The sequence below is a fragment of the Podarcis erhardii genome, assembly GCF_964252035.2.
Source record: "Podarcis erhardii genome assembly, chromosome: 2".
Taxonomy (NCBI): Eukaryota; Metazoa; Chordata; class Lepidosauria; order Squamata; family Lacertidae; genus Podarcis; species Podarcis erhardii.
Window position 1 is genome coordinate 62517478 of NC_138498.1, and position 14955 is coordinate 62532432.

Sequence of the window (14955 nt, forward strand, 5' to 3'; positions counted from 1 at the left end):
CAAGGAGCTGTGGGATGATGATATATAAATGGGTGGTTGGTTGTGTATGAAACTGAATCTGATTTTTTATATATATACTTCTTGTAAGCTGTCCTGTGAATGAAGTGGAAGGGGAAAAGTATATATTTTGTTAAGAAACAAAGGATACATTTCCACCCCAAATACTCTTGTACAGAGGGGAAAGAAAACTTGCAGCTGGGAGAATTAATATAAGGCCTGGCACTGGACACTGGCATTTCCAACCTTTTGCAATGCTCTACTGGCTGTTTCTTACAACATTTAAACCTTCCCAAAATCTGGAAGTGCATCACATGATGCAACTGTCTGGATCCCTTATCCCTTACACCAGAGGTGAGGGGCGTCTGGTCCTTCAGGTGCCAAACCCTCAGCAGCCCTAGCCAATGTGACCAATGGTCAGGGAATTGTAGTCCTTCAACATCTAGCAGGCACAGGTTCCCCAGTGAAATGAGAATCTGGAGCCATTTGCAATGTTGTCGGAGATGCCAAAAATAATAATATTGCAATAGTAGAAAACGGTACACATCTGAGGAAGCTCTTATACATACATGAACGCTCCTTTGTTCAGAAGATGATAACCCTGACTGTGCACCAGAAACAACTACAGTATCCCATCACCAGACACCCTGGCTGGCATCTATCTCTTATTTATTCCCCCAGCATGACAACTATGATTAGCACATGAATCCTAGTATCTGCTACCATGGGGGAGTTCAACACCCACCCACCACTCAAATATATATATATATGTGGTCGCTGCTTCAAGATGGTTTCCAGTGCTAAGCATGGACTGCAGGGCAACAAGCAACTGTTTTTGTTTGTTTGTTACTTTTGCCCTGCAAGATATATTTCAAAATTTCTTCTGGCTTTGAAGAATGTCTCCATCACTACATGTGAAAAATCTCAGCCAGCTGTCTCTAGTTGAAAACAGCTTGGTTGATCTGTGTTGTCTCACGCAGCTATACCACATGTAACGAATTGTTATTCAGGAAGCTTCCCAACGCCCTTACAAATGAGCCTGAGCAGATACAACTGAACTGCCAGTTTTGGTGGTGAGCAGAACCATACTTTTGGGGGTTGGGCAGGGAATACAGATTGAATTCTATCCTGTGGCATTCAGTGGTGTTTAAGATGCTCTTACAGCATTTCGGATTACAGTATATACTATCTGGAACCTTTTAATTCTTGCGGAAAGAAGAGAAAAGGAACAGGTTCTGTTGCTAGCAAAAAAATGAAGATGGCATTAGCATTTATTTAGGCTGCAATCCTGTTGACAGCCACCTAGCAAGCAGTAAGTTTGACTGACCTCAGTCAGGTTTCTGAGTATACATGCTTAAGACTTCCTTGTGAAAACAGAAATTGCTGGTATCCCTTTGTCTGGAGTTATCTGCTTGAATCCCACTAGGTCCAATGGAATTGCTAAACTTTTTTTTAACAGGCATCTGGTTGATCACTGTGAGAACAGGATGCTTGACTTGAAGGGCCACTGGTCTGATCCAGCAGGCTCTTCTTATGCTCCCTTAGTGAGTGTGTTTAGGATTGCAGCCATTGTCCGTTCCAGAAAATACTACACTGCAATATACTTGCAGAAATACCAGGTTGTTTACAGACATGTTTCTTGAGCATTCGTCCTGTTTTGTTTGCACAAAGTTTGCAAGGATACTATAGTACATCGGTGGTTTACTGAGTATTCACTCTGATTTGTTTAGATAGCATTATACAATTTTGCATTCAAGCAACTGTAATCCCACACATTTCCCCATCACTTTCCTGATAATTGAATGAATAAATTAGGCTTGTTGTGCAACAGCAATGAATCCTACCCAGGATGTTGGGCTGTGACCTGGGAGACCACGGTTCAAATCCCCGCTCAGCCATCAAGCTCACTGGGTGGCATTGGGCCAGTCACTGTCTCTCAGCCTAGCTCACCTCACTGGGTTGTGAGGATAAAATAGGTTGGGGAGAACCATGTGACCAACCTCGAAGACCTTAAAGGAAAAAGTGGTATATCAATGTAATAAATAGAAATATAGCAACAGTCTGGATGTGGTCCAGCTAGGAAGGTCTTCTCCATTTCCTGCGTTGTAGGGGGTTGGACTAGATGACCCTCTGGGGTCCCTTCCAACTCTACAATTCTAACACCAGGGATAACTCCATACGTACATTGCATATGTTAATGTGGCACTAATGCTAACCTTGGGGAAGCCCCCTGGAGCTTCTCCTATATGCACAAGGAGTTCTAGAAAAGAACATCGGAGGAGTCTATGGCCCACGTAGTCCAGCATCCTGTCCTCACAGCGAGTAAACAGTTGCCTATGGAGAGGTCAATAATCTATGAAGAGTGCACCTCATCTGCTCCCAGCTATTTGTCAGAAAACATCTAAACGTGGGTTTAAACAACCTCAAAACATCAATTGTTCAACAGTTCTTATGCAGTCAAGGGAACACATTGCTTTGCTGAGTGTGACCCAAAACATTAGATTAAATGATATTTGGGTATGAACAACGGAGTCTGGGATTGCTCTAGTGCCCTGTACTGATATTTTCCTTCCTCTAAAGCATCTGGAACCAATTACCGTCAGGAGAAGGATTCCAGATACAATGGAAAACACTGGTCTGAGTCACCAGCACCATGCTGAGGTTTCTGAAGAAATACTAGTTCAAAAATGTAATAATCTATAAAATCTTGATGGGTTACTACATCCCATCATACTGGGGAAATAAATGTGAGCATATTTTCCTCCCTCCTGATCCGTGGGATTCTTAGATCAATAGAAACTCATGTTACGGCAAGTATATTGTAATCATAAAAGGGACTGAGTCTTGCTCTGTGGCAAGACTCTGTCCCTTGGCAATGCAGGTAAATGGCTTATACCAGATCACACCAGCCCAAGGCTAGTTGATTGACAACAGCTCTTCAAGGTCTGAGGCAGAAGCCTTCCTTTCTATGGACTGATCCTTTCAGCTGAAGGTGCCAGGTTTTGAATTTGGGACCTTCTTCATGAAAAGCATTGCTATTCTGCTCACTGATGTCTCTGTCCCAAAACCATGGGTTTAAAATAAAGCATTTTAGTATTCAGATATATTTCCTCAGAAGAACGAACTGAAGTTTCTTAAGCCTTGGTTGAACAGAAGCAGTGTATCTTACTAGGTTCTACTGCTACAGGCACTATAGCTAGTTATGGCAAAGGAACATCTTCATCTGTGTAGGCCTTACACAGAAGTAACCTTAATAAAGCTCTTCTGAGAGAGTCTCGGCTTTACCGCAGGTCCAAAGGGTGGTGAATAACCCACCCGGGAAGAATGGCAGATGAAGGTGATGGACTACATGGAATTGGCGGAAATGACTGGCAGAATCCGAGACCAGGGAGAAGAGTCGGTGGAGGAAGATTGGAAGAAATTTAAAGACTATTTACAGAAACATTGTAAAATTAATAACTGTTAGAAGGATGTTGGAATAATATTATATGATTTTAGCAGGAATGATATAAAGGATTTGGGAATAACTGACTGTGAATTGGTGAAAGGAGGAAAAGTAAAGTTACATTATATTAAGATAATTTACAGGACTAAAATTTTTAAAGAGGGAAAGGATTTGCTGAAATGGATAATTGAACTAGAATACAAAAAAGGGAGGTGTGAGGAGGTCAAGGAAATAAGCTAATGAAAGATAAGTAATGAGAAGATTTACTGTATTTTTTGCGTTTTTGTTTCTGTTTAATGGATTGTATTTTTCTGTTTTTTCATATTGTGATGGGTTGTTTTGTTTTTGTTTAATGTGGTATTTTTATTTTTTCTTTCTGTAACCTTTAAAATTTTAATAAATATTTTTTTAAAAAACAACAACAAAGGGTGGTGAATAAGGCAGGAACTTCTAACTCCCTGCAGAGTGCAGAGGCAGGCTTGTTTTCCTAACTCACTGAAATCATTTTGGACCACGGTGAAGGCCATCCTGTTTAAAAGAGCCTTTTCTCTTGCTGGGTGTGGTTGCCTGGCACTTAGATGTTAAGGCATGCTTTCATTATTCTCTGCTATTTATTGTTTTTAATGTTTTTTAAAGCAAAATTCTTATTGCTTGTGGAGCAGTGCTGAGAAGCATGGTAAAAAAAATTAAATTTAAACAAATTAAAAATTAAAACAAATATTCAATTTTTAAAGTAAAGGTGCCCCCCCCAACCTTTGAATTGAACTGGGCATTAGAAGAATGGGATATGATGGGTAGGATCCTGTTTAGTGCTGCTGTTGAGTTCCAGCTAGCCAGCTATACTCCATTCCATTTCCCCTCACCCAGTTTTCTGTCCCCTCCAGTACGTCAGCATTCTGTGCTCACTAAGCATGCTTAGTCCACATTGAGCTGTATATGAAGTCTCCTCCACCCTCCTTTAGGGTCGTCCCCCCATATATTCTAGAATTTCCATGGGTCGGCTGGCATCCTTTTTTGTCTACATAAAAATTCCTACTCAAATAATAAGTTTGCGCTTAAGGATATATGGTTATTCAATGGTGGCAGCTGTGGCCAGCTAGTTCCAGAAAGCAATTGGAAGTCCTTTAGATGCCTTTGTTTTATCTTGAAAGGGAGACTTTCAAAACGTATCCATTAGGTGGTGCTCCAGCTGTAACTTCTGACAATTCTATGCCATCCTTGAGAATACATGGAAACTTCCCGGGGATAAATACTCATCTTGTTAGATTTTAAAAAGAGCATTGATAATACTGTTGATAGTCAAATTGAAGAGCAACATAGCACCCAAGTTTGAGACAATAAAGAAATGTGTTCATTTGCCATCAGAAATGACTAAGGGAACTAGTTCTTTTCAAAATATTTTCCTCCAAATTGTTTACTTGGCTTATTTGATTATTTCCCTCTGTCATATGAACTAGGCAAGTTATTATGAAAAGAAAAGAACAAGGAAAGAAAAACAAAGCATCTGGAACCCATGGTAACAGATCTCACAACAATAACAAACACAATCAGAAAAGTGTCATTTTGGGTTTAAAGGATGTGAGCTTTATTTCATGGCAGTGGCTTATTAGATTTCCCCTCTAATACTGTAATATAAGTATAACGCTCAAGCAGAAACATTATATCAATAATAAAGTATTAGACAATGCAGCGACTGACAAGCAATGTAATTTGGGGTGGGAGCAAGGGGAAGAAAACATGGCATGCTGTCAATCTCATAAAAAAGGGAAATAATTTACCATTTACAACTGGGGTGAAGGGAAGTGAGTGTGTAATATGTAGCTGTAAGGACTACATTACACTTCTACTCTAAAGTATGTCCTGAATTCCAGTTCTGTTTCTGAGGGCATCTGCATCATGCTTTGAAATCTGGCTCTAGAGAGAGAGCTTCTCTCCCTCTTTCCACTAATGGGAATAATGGCCGGCCCCAGGATTCTTTCCTCATAGGTACAAAATTCCAGCTTTCACTTCTGATTGGAAACGGATTAAGAGAGTGGCTGGAAGATGGCTAGGAAGAAAGATGCAGAAAATGATTCCACTGGAGATTTGGGGAAGATGTCAAGTGGTATGAATGACAGGGAACTGGCAAGCACCTGTGGAGAACTGGCCAAGGAAAAAGAGATGATCTGAAGAATGCAAAGGGAAGGGATACAACTTAAGGATGACCTGCTGAGCAATGAACCCAGCAGCCCCTCACTGACTGGAGATGAAATTTATTCACACTTGGGATGTCAGATTATTTCATCAGAAATGGAAATGAGAGCAGAAATCAACACAATTTGTTTGCTCACCCAAGAACAGAAACAAAAATTGTACAAATGAAGACAACTAGCGTTCCAATTCAGTATCACAGATTGTTTGCTTAGTCTTTGAAAGTTACATAAATAATTATGTCATTCTCTGCCTTGTTTTTGACATTTTCCTTCCATTAAAATGCATTGAATTATGCAGTCAATAACAAAGTGAATGATGAAGGTTTTAGTGGAATCCAAACCATAGCAGAACTGAAGCAGAGCTGATTGCGACAAACACAGGATGGGACAGAAATGTCTGCCTCTTGACATTCTTCATTCTCACTCACACTTGTCCCTAATGCACCCATAATCCCTTACACACAAAAACTGCAGGTTTTTTTGGGGGGGGGGGGGACGACGTTGGATCACAGCAAAATGCTGCACTCCAGCTTGGCCGGCTTGGCTATTTTGTTCCTATCCAAAATCCATCATAACACATTTTGCTGGAAGCAGTGAACTTGTGGGGCGGGGGAGACAACTACTCAAAGTTGCATTAAAAATAATTTTATGAAATCTTACAGCTGCCTTCCTTGGAACTGCATCACAGTCTAAAGGAAAAAATCATCTCTCAACATTTGGTTCGTCTCTGTTTCGGGTAACATACAACTTGCAATGAACAATATGGATTATCAAAGGTGTTTTTTAAAAAATCACAAGAATAAACAGATATGGAAACCAAGCTCTTGCCGTGATCTCCAACCCTGAAGGCATCACTAAAGCTGGCTATGCCAGAAGTTAACGCTAGAGAAAGGGTGGCCAATTCTATAACCCTGGAAGGTCATCTTGACATTGTCCCAATGACCACCAGTGCATTTTGCCACACAATCCAAACCCTCCACATTTCATTGTGGTATTGTATAAAATTTATACAAATTATACTATAAACCCTTCAAGACTGGGCAAAAAAGGGACCACTGAAACTTCAGGATGTTTTCAAACTAATGCATTATGTAAATGCTGTGGACCAATAAGGAAGATCATATTTATATAGCATTTGGAAGAATGGAACATTGTTGCAACAATGCATTATCACCACCTCTGGCTTAAAAATAATATTTTAAAATATTCTATATTGTATCATGCCATCTGTAATATTCAGCTATGTACTAGCTGGTGTTGGATAACAGAACCATTCAATCTGGCTTGCCTCAATTTCAGTTAAAATTCACTATAAACTTTCAAAATAGCATAATAGAGATCTTTGAACAACTATACCTGTTTGGTCAATTTTCTAAAACAATTAAATTTCAAGTAACTACATTTTTCTGAGCTATGAGTTTGAATTTACTTACGCATTTGTTTTACTGTGCCAGGTAATATTAGAAACAAATACTGAAGAAAATGGTTTGTTAAGAAATCTCCAAGCCATTGAGAAACTAGTTGCTATGCAACATACAGTACTGTTCAAGCTATCCTCAACATCACAGGGTGCATTGTATGAAATAAAACAATCTTCTTCATAAAAAACTCAAAAAGGGTTTTGTTTAAATCTTATATATCACTGTGGAAAAAAGTAGCATATCCTTTCATACATTCTTGACAGCTGCTGATCAAAGATGTGTGTATTGTGATTGCTTATTTAGTATTTTTATTTTTATTGATAATCAGTGATAATTCATTGGTAACATAAATGTTGTTTTACTCATATTTTGTTTTCCTTTCCCTGAACTGAATGAGATTCAGATCAACCTTTGTGTGATCCAAGCTGGTCAAGATTAGGGATGCTATAATACTGTAGCATGTTCAGTTGGAGAAACAGGTTACATCCTATGCCAGTCCTAGTGAGTAGACCTGATGATGTTAACAGACTCAGCTAATTTAGGTTCATTAATGTCAGTGGGTCTATTCTGGGTAGACCTTAGTTGAGTACAGTTCTATAGTTTTGCTTGCATATGCAAAAGCAGAAGTAAAGGAGTGCTCATCCTCAGGGTGAATTTATTCCCTTCTCCCACTCCTAGCTGTATCATACTTACCCCATGAATCTTGCCCAGTACATAGTGATTTTCTACAAAAGAACAGGTAGTCTCCACTGGGTGGTGGGATTATGTGATAATAAGCATTCTCTTGGTGAATTCGATTAAGCAATATGGCTGAGAGACCTCAGCAGCTCCATGAGATCTGAACCAGTGCTCAGCTTCCTTTGGAGGAGAGAACTCTGGAAATGTATGCTGAGTTGCTAAAATATCTGATTATGTACAAATGTAGACAATAAGTAAGGAATGTAGGAATGCAGCAGCAGCATACAGAGACTGTGATATTAATCTCAGTCCAAGTCCCAACAGAAACCTGCAGTTGCTTTTCTCAAGTCTCTGTTTTCAGCATCAGTCACAAACATATCTTTCCAGGCCTCCTTACTTACATATCTGACTCTGTGAGCTACTGACCTCCTTCCTTCCAATCCCTCCTTGAAACTCACCTTTTATATGAAGCCATTGACACAATCCCCCTATAGTTTTGATATATATTTTTAAGAAATGAAGGGGAAAAGTCAACGAAATCTTCTTCCACAATAAAGACTAAATATTGCTCTCCCCCCCCCCCACAAAAGTGCTAGAACTTTAATAAAAAATAAATTGCCCAACAAATTTCAGTGGAAATCTCTCTGAGGGGCATACGAATGCAATTTGCTGAGTCCCCCTAGTAAGGCAGCATCTCTCCGAAATGAGTGAAGCACTCTTTTCTCTCTCAGTCTTTGCAGTGCCTCAAGATTCCTTCTTGTGTTTGATTAAATATGATTACTTTGCTACTAAACTCATTCACAAAAACAAGCAGTATAGGCCACAAGAGAATTGCAAGACATGGTTTAAAAAAATAAAATACTGTAGGACATTTGAACTGATCATTAAAATTACACTTACTTTCCCGTGGCTCAGCATGATCATTCTCACCAAGACAACATTAATTTGGGCACCTAAGGACTCATCGTGATAGATTTCATTAACCTGCAAGAGGACATAAAAGCATTAATTATGATTCCATATGATAACAGGACTGAAATAGCCTAAAACAGCATCCTTCAACCTTGGGTCTCCAAATGTTGTTGGATTACAACTCGTACCATCCTTCACCACTGGCTAAACATGATATTGTGGTCGACAAGTTTAAGAAACACTGCATGCCGGTGGGGGGGGGGGGAGAGAGGTTTTTAAGAGACACATTTTTCTTTCAAGAAAGAAAGAATCCTTTTAGGTTTTAAAAAGAATATCATTTCAGATATGCAACTTTGGAAGGCCTGCTGACTAAGGGATCAAATTGTCTTGGGCGGGGGTGGGGTGTAAGATTGCAAACGGAGAGCCCAAGTGGTAGAATTTCAAGCTCTCGCTTTGGCCAGAGCAATTGAAGTGTGCCAAGCTGCAGAAATGACACCAAAGGAAGTCGATTTGTTGGAAGGAAGGCATTCTGCTCTGCCTGGTAAACAGGATTATGCCTTCTATTAGCCATAGCAGAACACTAAGAGATATCCTTCTCAAGCTAAAGTCTGCAGAGTGCATACATGACAACAACAGATGGGCCTATGGAAACAAACGTCAAAAAATGAAACACTTTATTAGAGTCTGCAAACCAAATCAGAGTAGTAAGAATAATGTACAGAGAAGGTTGCAGGAAGAAGGCGACCCGCATTCGTGCATTGCAGCAATCCACATCAGCAAAGGACTAGAATCTTTTGTTGCAGACAAAAATGGCAGCTCAGTGAATTTTGAACTGGGCACTGGATCACAAACAAATGTGCATTCCTGAAAGTGTGTGCTGGGCTGGAGAGACCAGGGTTTGAATAGCAGCCATGAAACTTACTGGGTGACCGTGGGCAGCTGCCCTCTCCCAGGTTAACCTTCCACACATGATTTAAATGAGATAATTTGGGGTTCTTGGAGGAAGGGCAGGATCCACAAGCAAGTAAAGGGCAGAATGCTTAGATATAAGCTGATTTAAGGCTGGTGCATACTGCCTTGCTCATGGTATTTGGGGATAAGGGTGGAGCATAGTGTTATCTGGTGGGCCTCCTTCTCTACCAGTGTGTGCTGAAGAGCCTACCTGGTAGCTATGACAGCACACTGAGCAGCTATGAAAGGCTGGGGCTCATCACAATTTAAATTTCCCACAATGCCTTAGAATGATGCATTGCTAGGGGCATTGTGGGAAATTTAAATTGTGATCAGACCCAGCAGCTTAGAGTGACAGGCTAGGGGAAAAAATGAAGGGGGCCAAGATGGGACCAGCCAAAGTGGAAGAGCCACGGCATGTGCCCATTGGTTACACACGCAAGGGCCAACCAGATAGGATGGCACCATAGCTCAGTGTTAGAACATGCATGCTGAAGGTTTCTGGCACCTTCAGGAACAAACAACCAGATGGCAACTGCTGTGAAGGAGCTGATGCCAGCCAGAGTACAGAACACTAGGCTAGATGGACAGACAGAGTAACTGACTCTAAGAGAGCTTATTATGTTCCACTTTCATTGGCACCTTGAGGAAAGGCAGAGGGTAGAAACTGGATAGCAATTGTACTCTGTACAACAGAAACAGTCTGGCATTGCATATACAAATCTGCTCATAAAGTATCAAGAGGCTGGATTACCTTAAATTTTCTATGACCGTATAGTAAATGTTCCAAATTTATAGCCAATGTTCCAAAATCTAAGTTATCTGCTTCTGAACAAAGTTTTTAGAATTTCCACAAAACAGATGTCCTGGCAAAGCAAGCTTTTTAACATCGGAGGGATCTTTGTCTCCTCTTTGACAGTAATGTTGGCTTTAGAAAGGTCACAAACTTTCTGCTGGCTTCATGACCGGTTTATATTTTGTTGAGTTCCTCCCTCGAGCTTTTGGCCTTCTCAACTTTTGCCTACAAGCTACAGTACAAAAATGTTCTGAAAACCTGCACTAAGTGCATAAACAGTTTTCACCAGCCTTACATTAACACTGCAGTCTCACGATCACGTCATGTGTTTACAGCACAATGACCCAATAATCTGTGCAGTAACTTCTTACATTGTGAATATAAATTGGGGACAAACCGGGGAGGAGACCCAAAATTCATCAGTTATCTAAATTCTGTCTTCTACTGCCTTGTTATTCCTCCACACTAGTGGTTCGAATGTCAGACTAGGGCTGAGGAGACCCGGGTTCAAATCCCCTCTTGGCCAAGAAGCTCATTGGGTGACCTTGGCCAGTTGCTATCTCTCAGCCTAACCTGTGAAGATAGAGAGAAGAATCCATTTTATACTGTCTTGACATCCTTGGAGAAAAGGCGGAATACAAATTAACAAGTAAAAATAAATTTTATGGGTTCCACGCAGCCAAAGGAGTATGCTGGGGGGGGGTTGTGGAATGGGATAATTGGGATGAGGGAAAGCACTATAAACATTTAAGGTCTAATGTTGCACAGCTGAGGTGGGGGGGGGGGTGAGACAGTGGCAGAGGCTGGCACTACTGCTGACATATAGAGACCGAAATTGGGTAAGAACATTACCCAACTTTAACTTTTTTGATGAAGAGCTTTTAAGCCTGCTGCAGGTTGTTTTCTCCACATAACTGCAGAGCTTCTAAAAAGGGGAGGGGGGCTCCTTTTCCAGCTAGGAAACTGGTGCATATACCTGTGTCCGGACAATTGCCCACAAGAGCTATTTAAAACAGCCCACCTCCAATGCACAGCCCAAGATAACAAGCATGGGTGACACGTGCAGATGCAGGCAATGCTAAGCATTACAAATAGCATCTCATCATCTGGGGAATTGAAGTAGTGCATTGCGGTAGCTATGAAGGCACCATCATGGGATGCATGTTCGAAAAAGATGAATAAGCAAATAAGAGGGAGAGCGCTTAGGGAGGTGAAGCCGAACTGCATGACTCCGGACACTTTTGCAAAGGCTGCAGCTTCGGTTACTTACAGGGGTGACAGGGCAGAATTGGAAGGCCCTTCAATAGCTGCTATTCCAGCAGCTGTGGCACAAGTCTCTGCTCCTGTCACACGAGTTGAAGCAGGGGAAAGGATCAGGCTTTTAGTCCACAGCAGTGAAGGCTGCAGAGGGGGCACCATCCAGATGTTGTTGAACTCCAGCTTCCAGCAGCCATGGCAATGGAAGACACAGTGTTGGAGTTCATCAGGGCAGGGCACCATGTTGGCTCCTTCCACCTTAGAATCTGCTGGACTAATTGCAGCATGATCCTCTGCCTGACGGTGTGGTCCTGTGGAAGGTCCTGTTCACACTGGAGACTGCTTGGGTGGTAGAGGGCAGGGCAGGTGTAGCTCCTTCCCCTACCAGGCTATTGCCTACTGAATGCATGAACTGGGCTTCTTCTCTAAGGTGCTTTAGGATTTTAAAAGAGACAGGAGAACACCACCCCCTAAGCCTACTCTATCAGAATTCAAGCTACTTTCACAACTGGGACCACAGTACAGTGGCAGATCATCGGCTCTGCATAAAGAAGGTCTCATGTTCAATTCCAGACATCTCCAGGGAGGACAGGAAATGTCCCTTGCCTGAAACCCTGGAGAGATGCTGCCAGTCAGTGTAGAAAATACTGAGCTACATGGACCAGTGGGCTGACTCAGTATAAGGCAGCTTGCCATCTTGCAACCATGATTCTGCTTACAAAAAAACAAAAACCATTCAAGTGTAGCTCTCATAAGATTCTTTTCCACAGCTGAGCTTAGATTTACTTTATGAGTTTTCTTGAAATTGTCAGTTAGGCAGGGAAAAGTGACATTTCTGCCCTTTGTACCACCTGGGACCTACTGTTCTCTTTCAACCTGCTGCATTTAAATCATCCAGAGAAAGCATCGCTCTCACACCTAGTAGCTCACACTGACATATCAAAGGCAAAACCTGAATGGGAAAATTGCCAGCAAGGAACTCTGTTTCATGATATATTTATTAGCTTCTCATCTCCATCTCCAAATCCAGAGGGTCCTCAAGTTGTTGATGGCCTTCATGGCATGACCCTTCACGGTATGCAAGTGTGACTCTACTCTCTGCAAGATGTGAGAGAACCTTGGCATCACACTGAGCACTCGGAGCACTTGCATGGGCTATGCAAAGTCAGAGATGCTACCCCACTCTCTAGCTCCAAGCTCAGGAGAAGGGGACCTCACCACAGCTGTTGAAGTGTGGGGGAAAGAGATCCTCATCATGGCAAGTGTGACAGGGGAATTTGTGGGCCCCTGTGACATCCAGTTCCTAACATTTCCCCCCCCCCCAGCCTTCTAATATGCTCAAGAAACATGAACTCAGAGTGACACAGGTAGTTGATTATCAGTGTCAAGGAACAGGGACTGTTCCACCCAATTTTGTTCCCAAGTACACTCTTTTCTGCTTTCCCAACTCCTGACTAATGGAGACAAAATGGCGCTCTTCACCATGGCACTGGGCAGCCCAGTCCTCGCTAACAGATTTTGCCAAGGGTGGGAGGGGAGCAGAGCTTCCAGAGGTGCACTACAGTGCCTGAGGTGCCATGAAGTCTAATGAGCCTTTCCTCAGCATGTGCTCTCCGTCTCATATAACAATGAATGTTTGGATCATTTCAAAGGTAAGCAAGCTGAAGTTTCTAGACGAGATCCAAAAGATCCCTTTGAATACTCATGAAACACAGTGTTAATGCAGCCACAGATAATGCACAGCACTGGCAGCATGGAAGTGAGTAGCCACTTGGAACTCAAGAAGAAAGATGGCAAGAGTGGTCAGAGACAGGGCATTCAGAATCCTGGACGGATCCAAGGGAGGAGACCTGTTCTGACAATTGGTTAAGTACTGGTTTCCGGTTCCTATCTGCCTTAATGGAGGCAGCCCCCACAACATTGCGGGGATCGAAGGCAGAAAAAAACAAGAATGACAGAGGGTAAATCATTCTTGGAAAAACCTCACAGGGAAGGGAAGAACGGGCTTCACTCGCAGTCCGTCTCGGTACCTGGCTTTCGCTCCAGAATAGAACACAGGGGGCAGGGAGGTGCTGAGCGTAAAAGCACTTTGCTTGGCGAAAACCCTCCTACACTGCCATTAAGAAGCAGAGGTTCTCCTGTTAATTGGATTTTTAATTGGCTTTAAAGTCAGGCATGCTTCGAGAGAAGATGTCATCAGAACTGTGGAATTACCCACCTGCACTGATTTGAGGTTTGGAACTGAGAAAAAGATTCTATTCAGTGGGGGCGGTGGATGGGGAACCTCCATTTTCCTGTTTACTTTGAGTTTCTTTATTAATGATTTGGTAACTCTCTCCAGACGCAAAATTTTAAAGATACAAATGAGGTTGGATTGCAGTACCTAATAAAACTTGTGATTAAAAGAACATTTTGGTTTAAAGAAATGGGGGGAGAGCTCTAATGCTTGAATGGATTATCTTGGAAAATTAGAGCAGATACCATCTCTACCCCCCTTAAAAACATCATAGAAGAGATACAACATAAGTGGACTTTGGCCAAAATGCAGTCGTAAAGATGAAAAGAATTTGGAGCTGTGGATGAGGGAGGCATGGAGACTTTGATGGTGATTCATTAAAATGAAAGTACTCCAAGATCCCCTGTGGCGGAAGGTGGATCCCTCTTTCTCGGGCTACGGACATTTCTAGATGTTGACTGAGTAGTGAGAAAGATTGGAGTGTGTTGTTGTCCGGAAACACCAAGCACGATGAGAGCACAGTAGGAGGGAGCTAATGAGGTATTCGGAGAATTCTTCAGGATCGTAGCCCCACCCCAGCTATGCTGAGAGACAATGGCAATCGGAGGAATTTCAAGAACTGGACAGCAGACAAAGGCCAAGGTCTTTATAATTGGACATTTCCAGACTGACACACACAGAGAAAAGGAAAATAATTAGAGCACCTTGTTTGAAATCTTATGGAAAGTTAGATATGGTTTTAACACAAATAGTAATCACTAAAAATGCAGCTGTTATCTTAATGATTAATATACCAATTGAAATATAATTAGATGTTAATAAAATATATGAACCCAACAATAGAAGAACTGGGGAAAAAACAGTGATCAAGGGGCGCAGGAAACCACTTTGATTACCGGTAAATTGCATAAATTTGGAAATAACTGGAATTATTTTTATATTAATTGAAATATGTATAATTAGCAAAACTGTGGTAATATTGAATAATTACTGGAAAAATAATAATAAAATATTATAAAAAAGACAATTACCGGTAGTACATAAAGAATTGTGTTTTTTATAATAAATAT

The 14955-nt window shown here is 41.5% G+C and overlaps 1 protein-coding gene across 2 annotated transcripts in view; it reads right to left on the bottom strand.

Annotated features, from left to right (window-relative positions):
• ADAMTS2 (ADAM metallopeptidase with thrombospondin type 1 motif 2) overlaps positions 1–14955 on the bottom strand; it is a 204743-nt gene that overhangs the window by 52081 nt on the left and 137707 nt on the right. For both annotated transcript variants that reach the window (XM_081851374.1, XM_081851375.1), the window contains exon 5: positions 8634–8717. In XM_081851374.1, coding sequence (XP_081707500.1) covers positions 8634–8717 — 84 coding nt within the window. The remainder of the gene's footprint in view (positions 1–8633; positions 8718–14955) is intronic.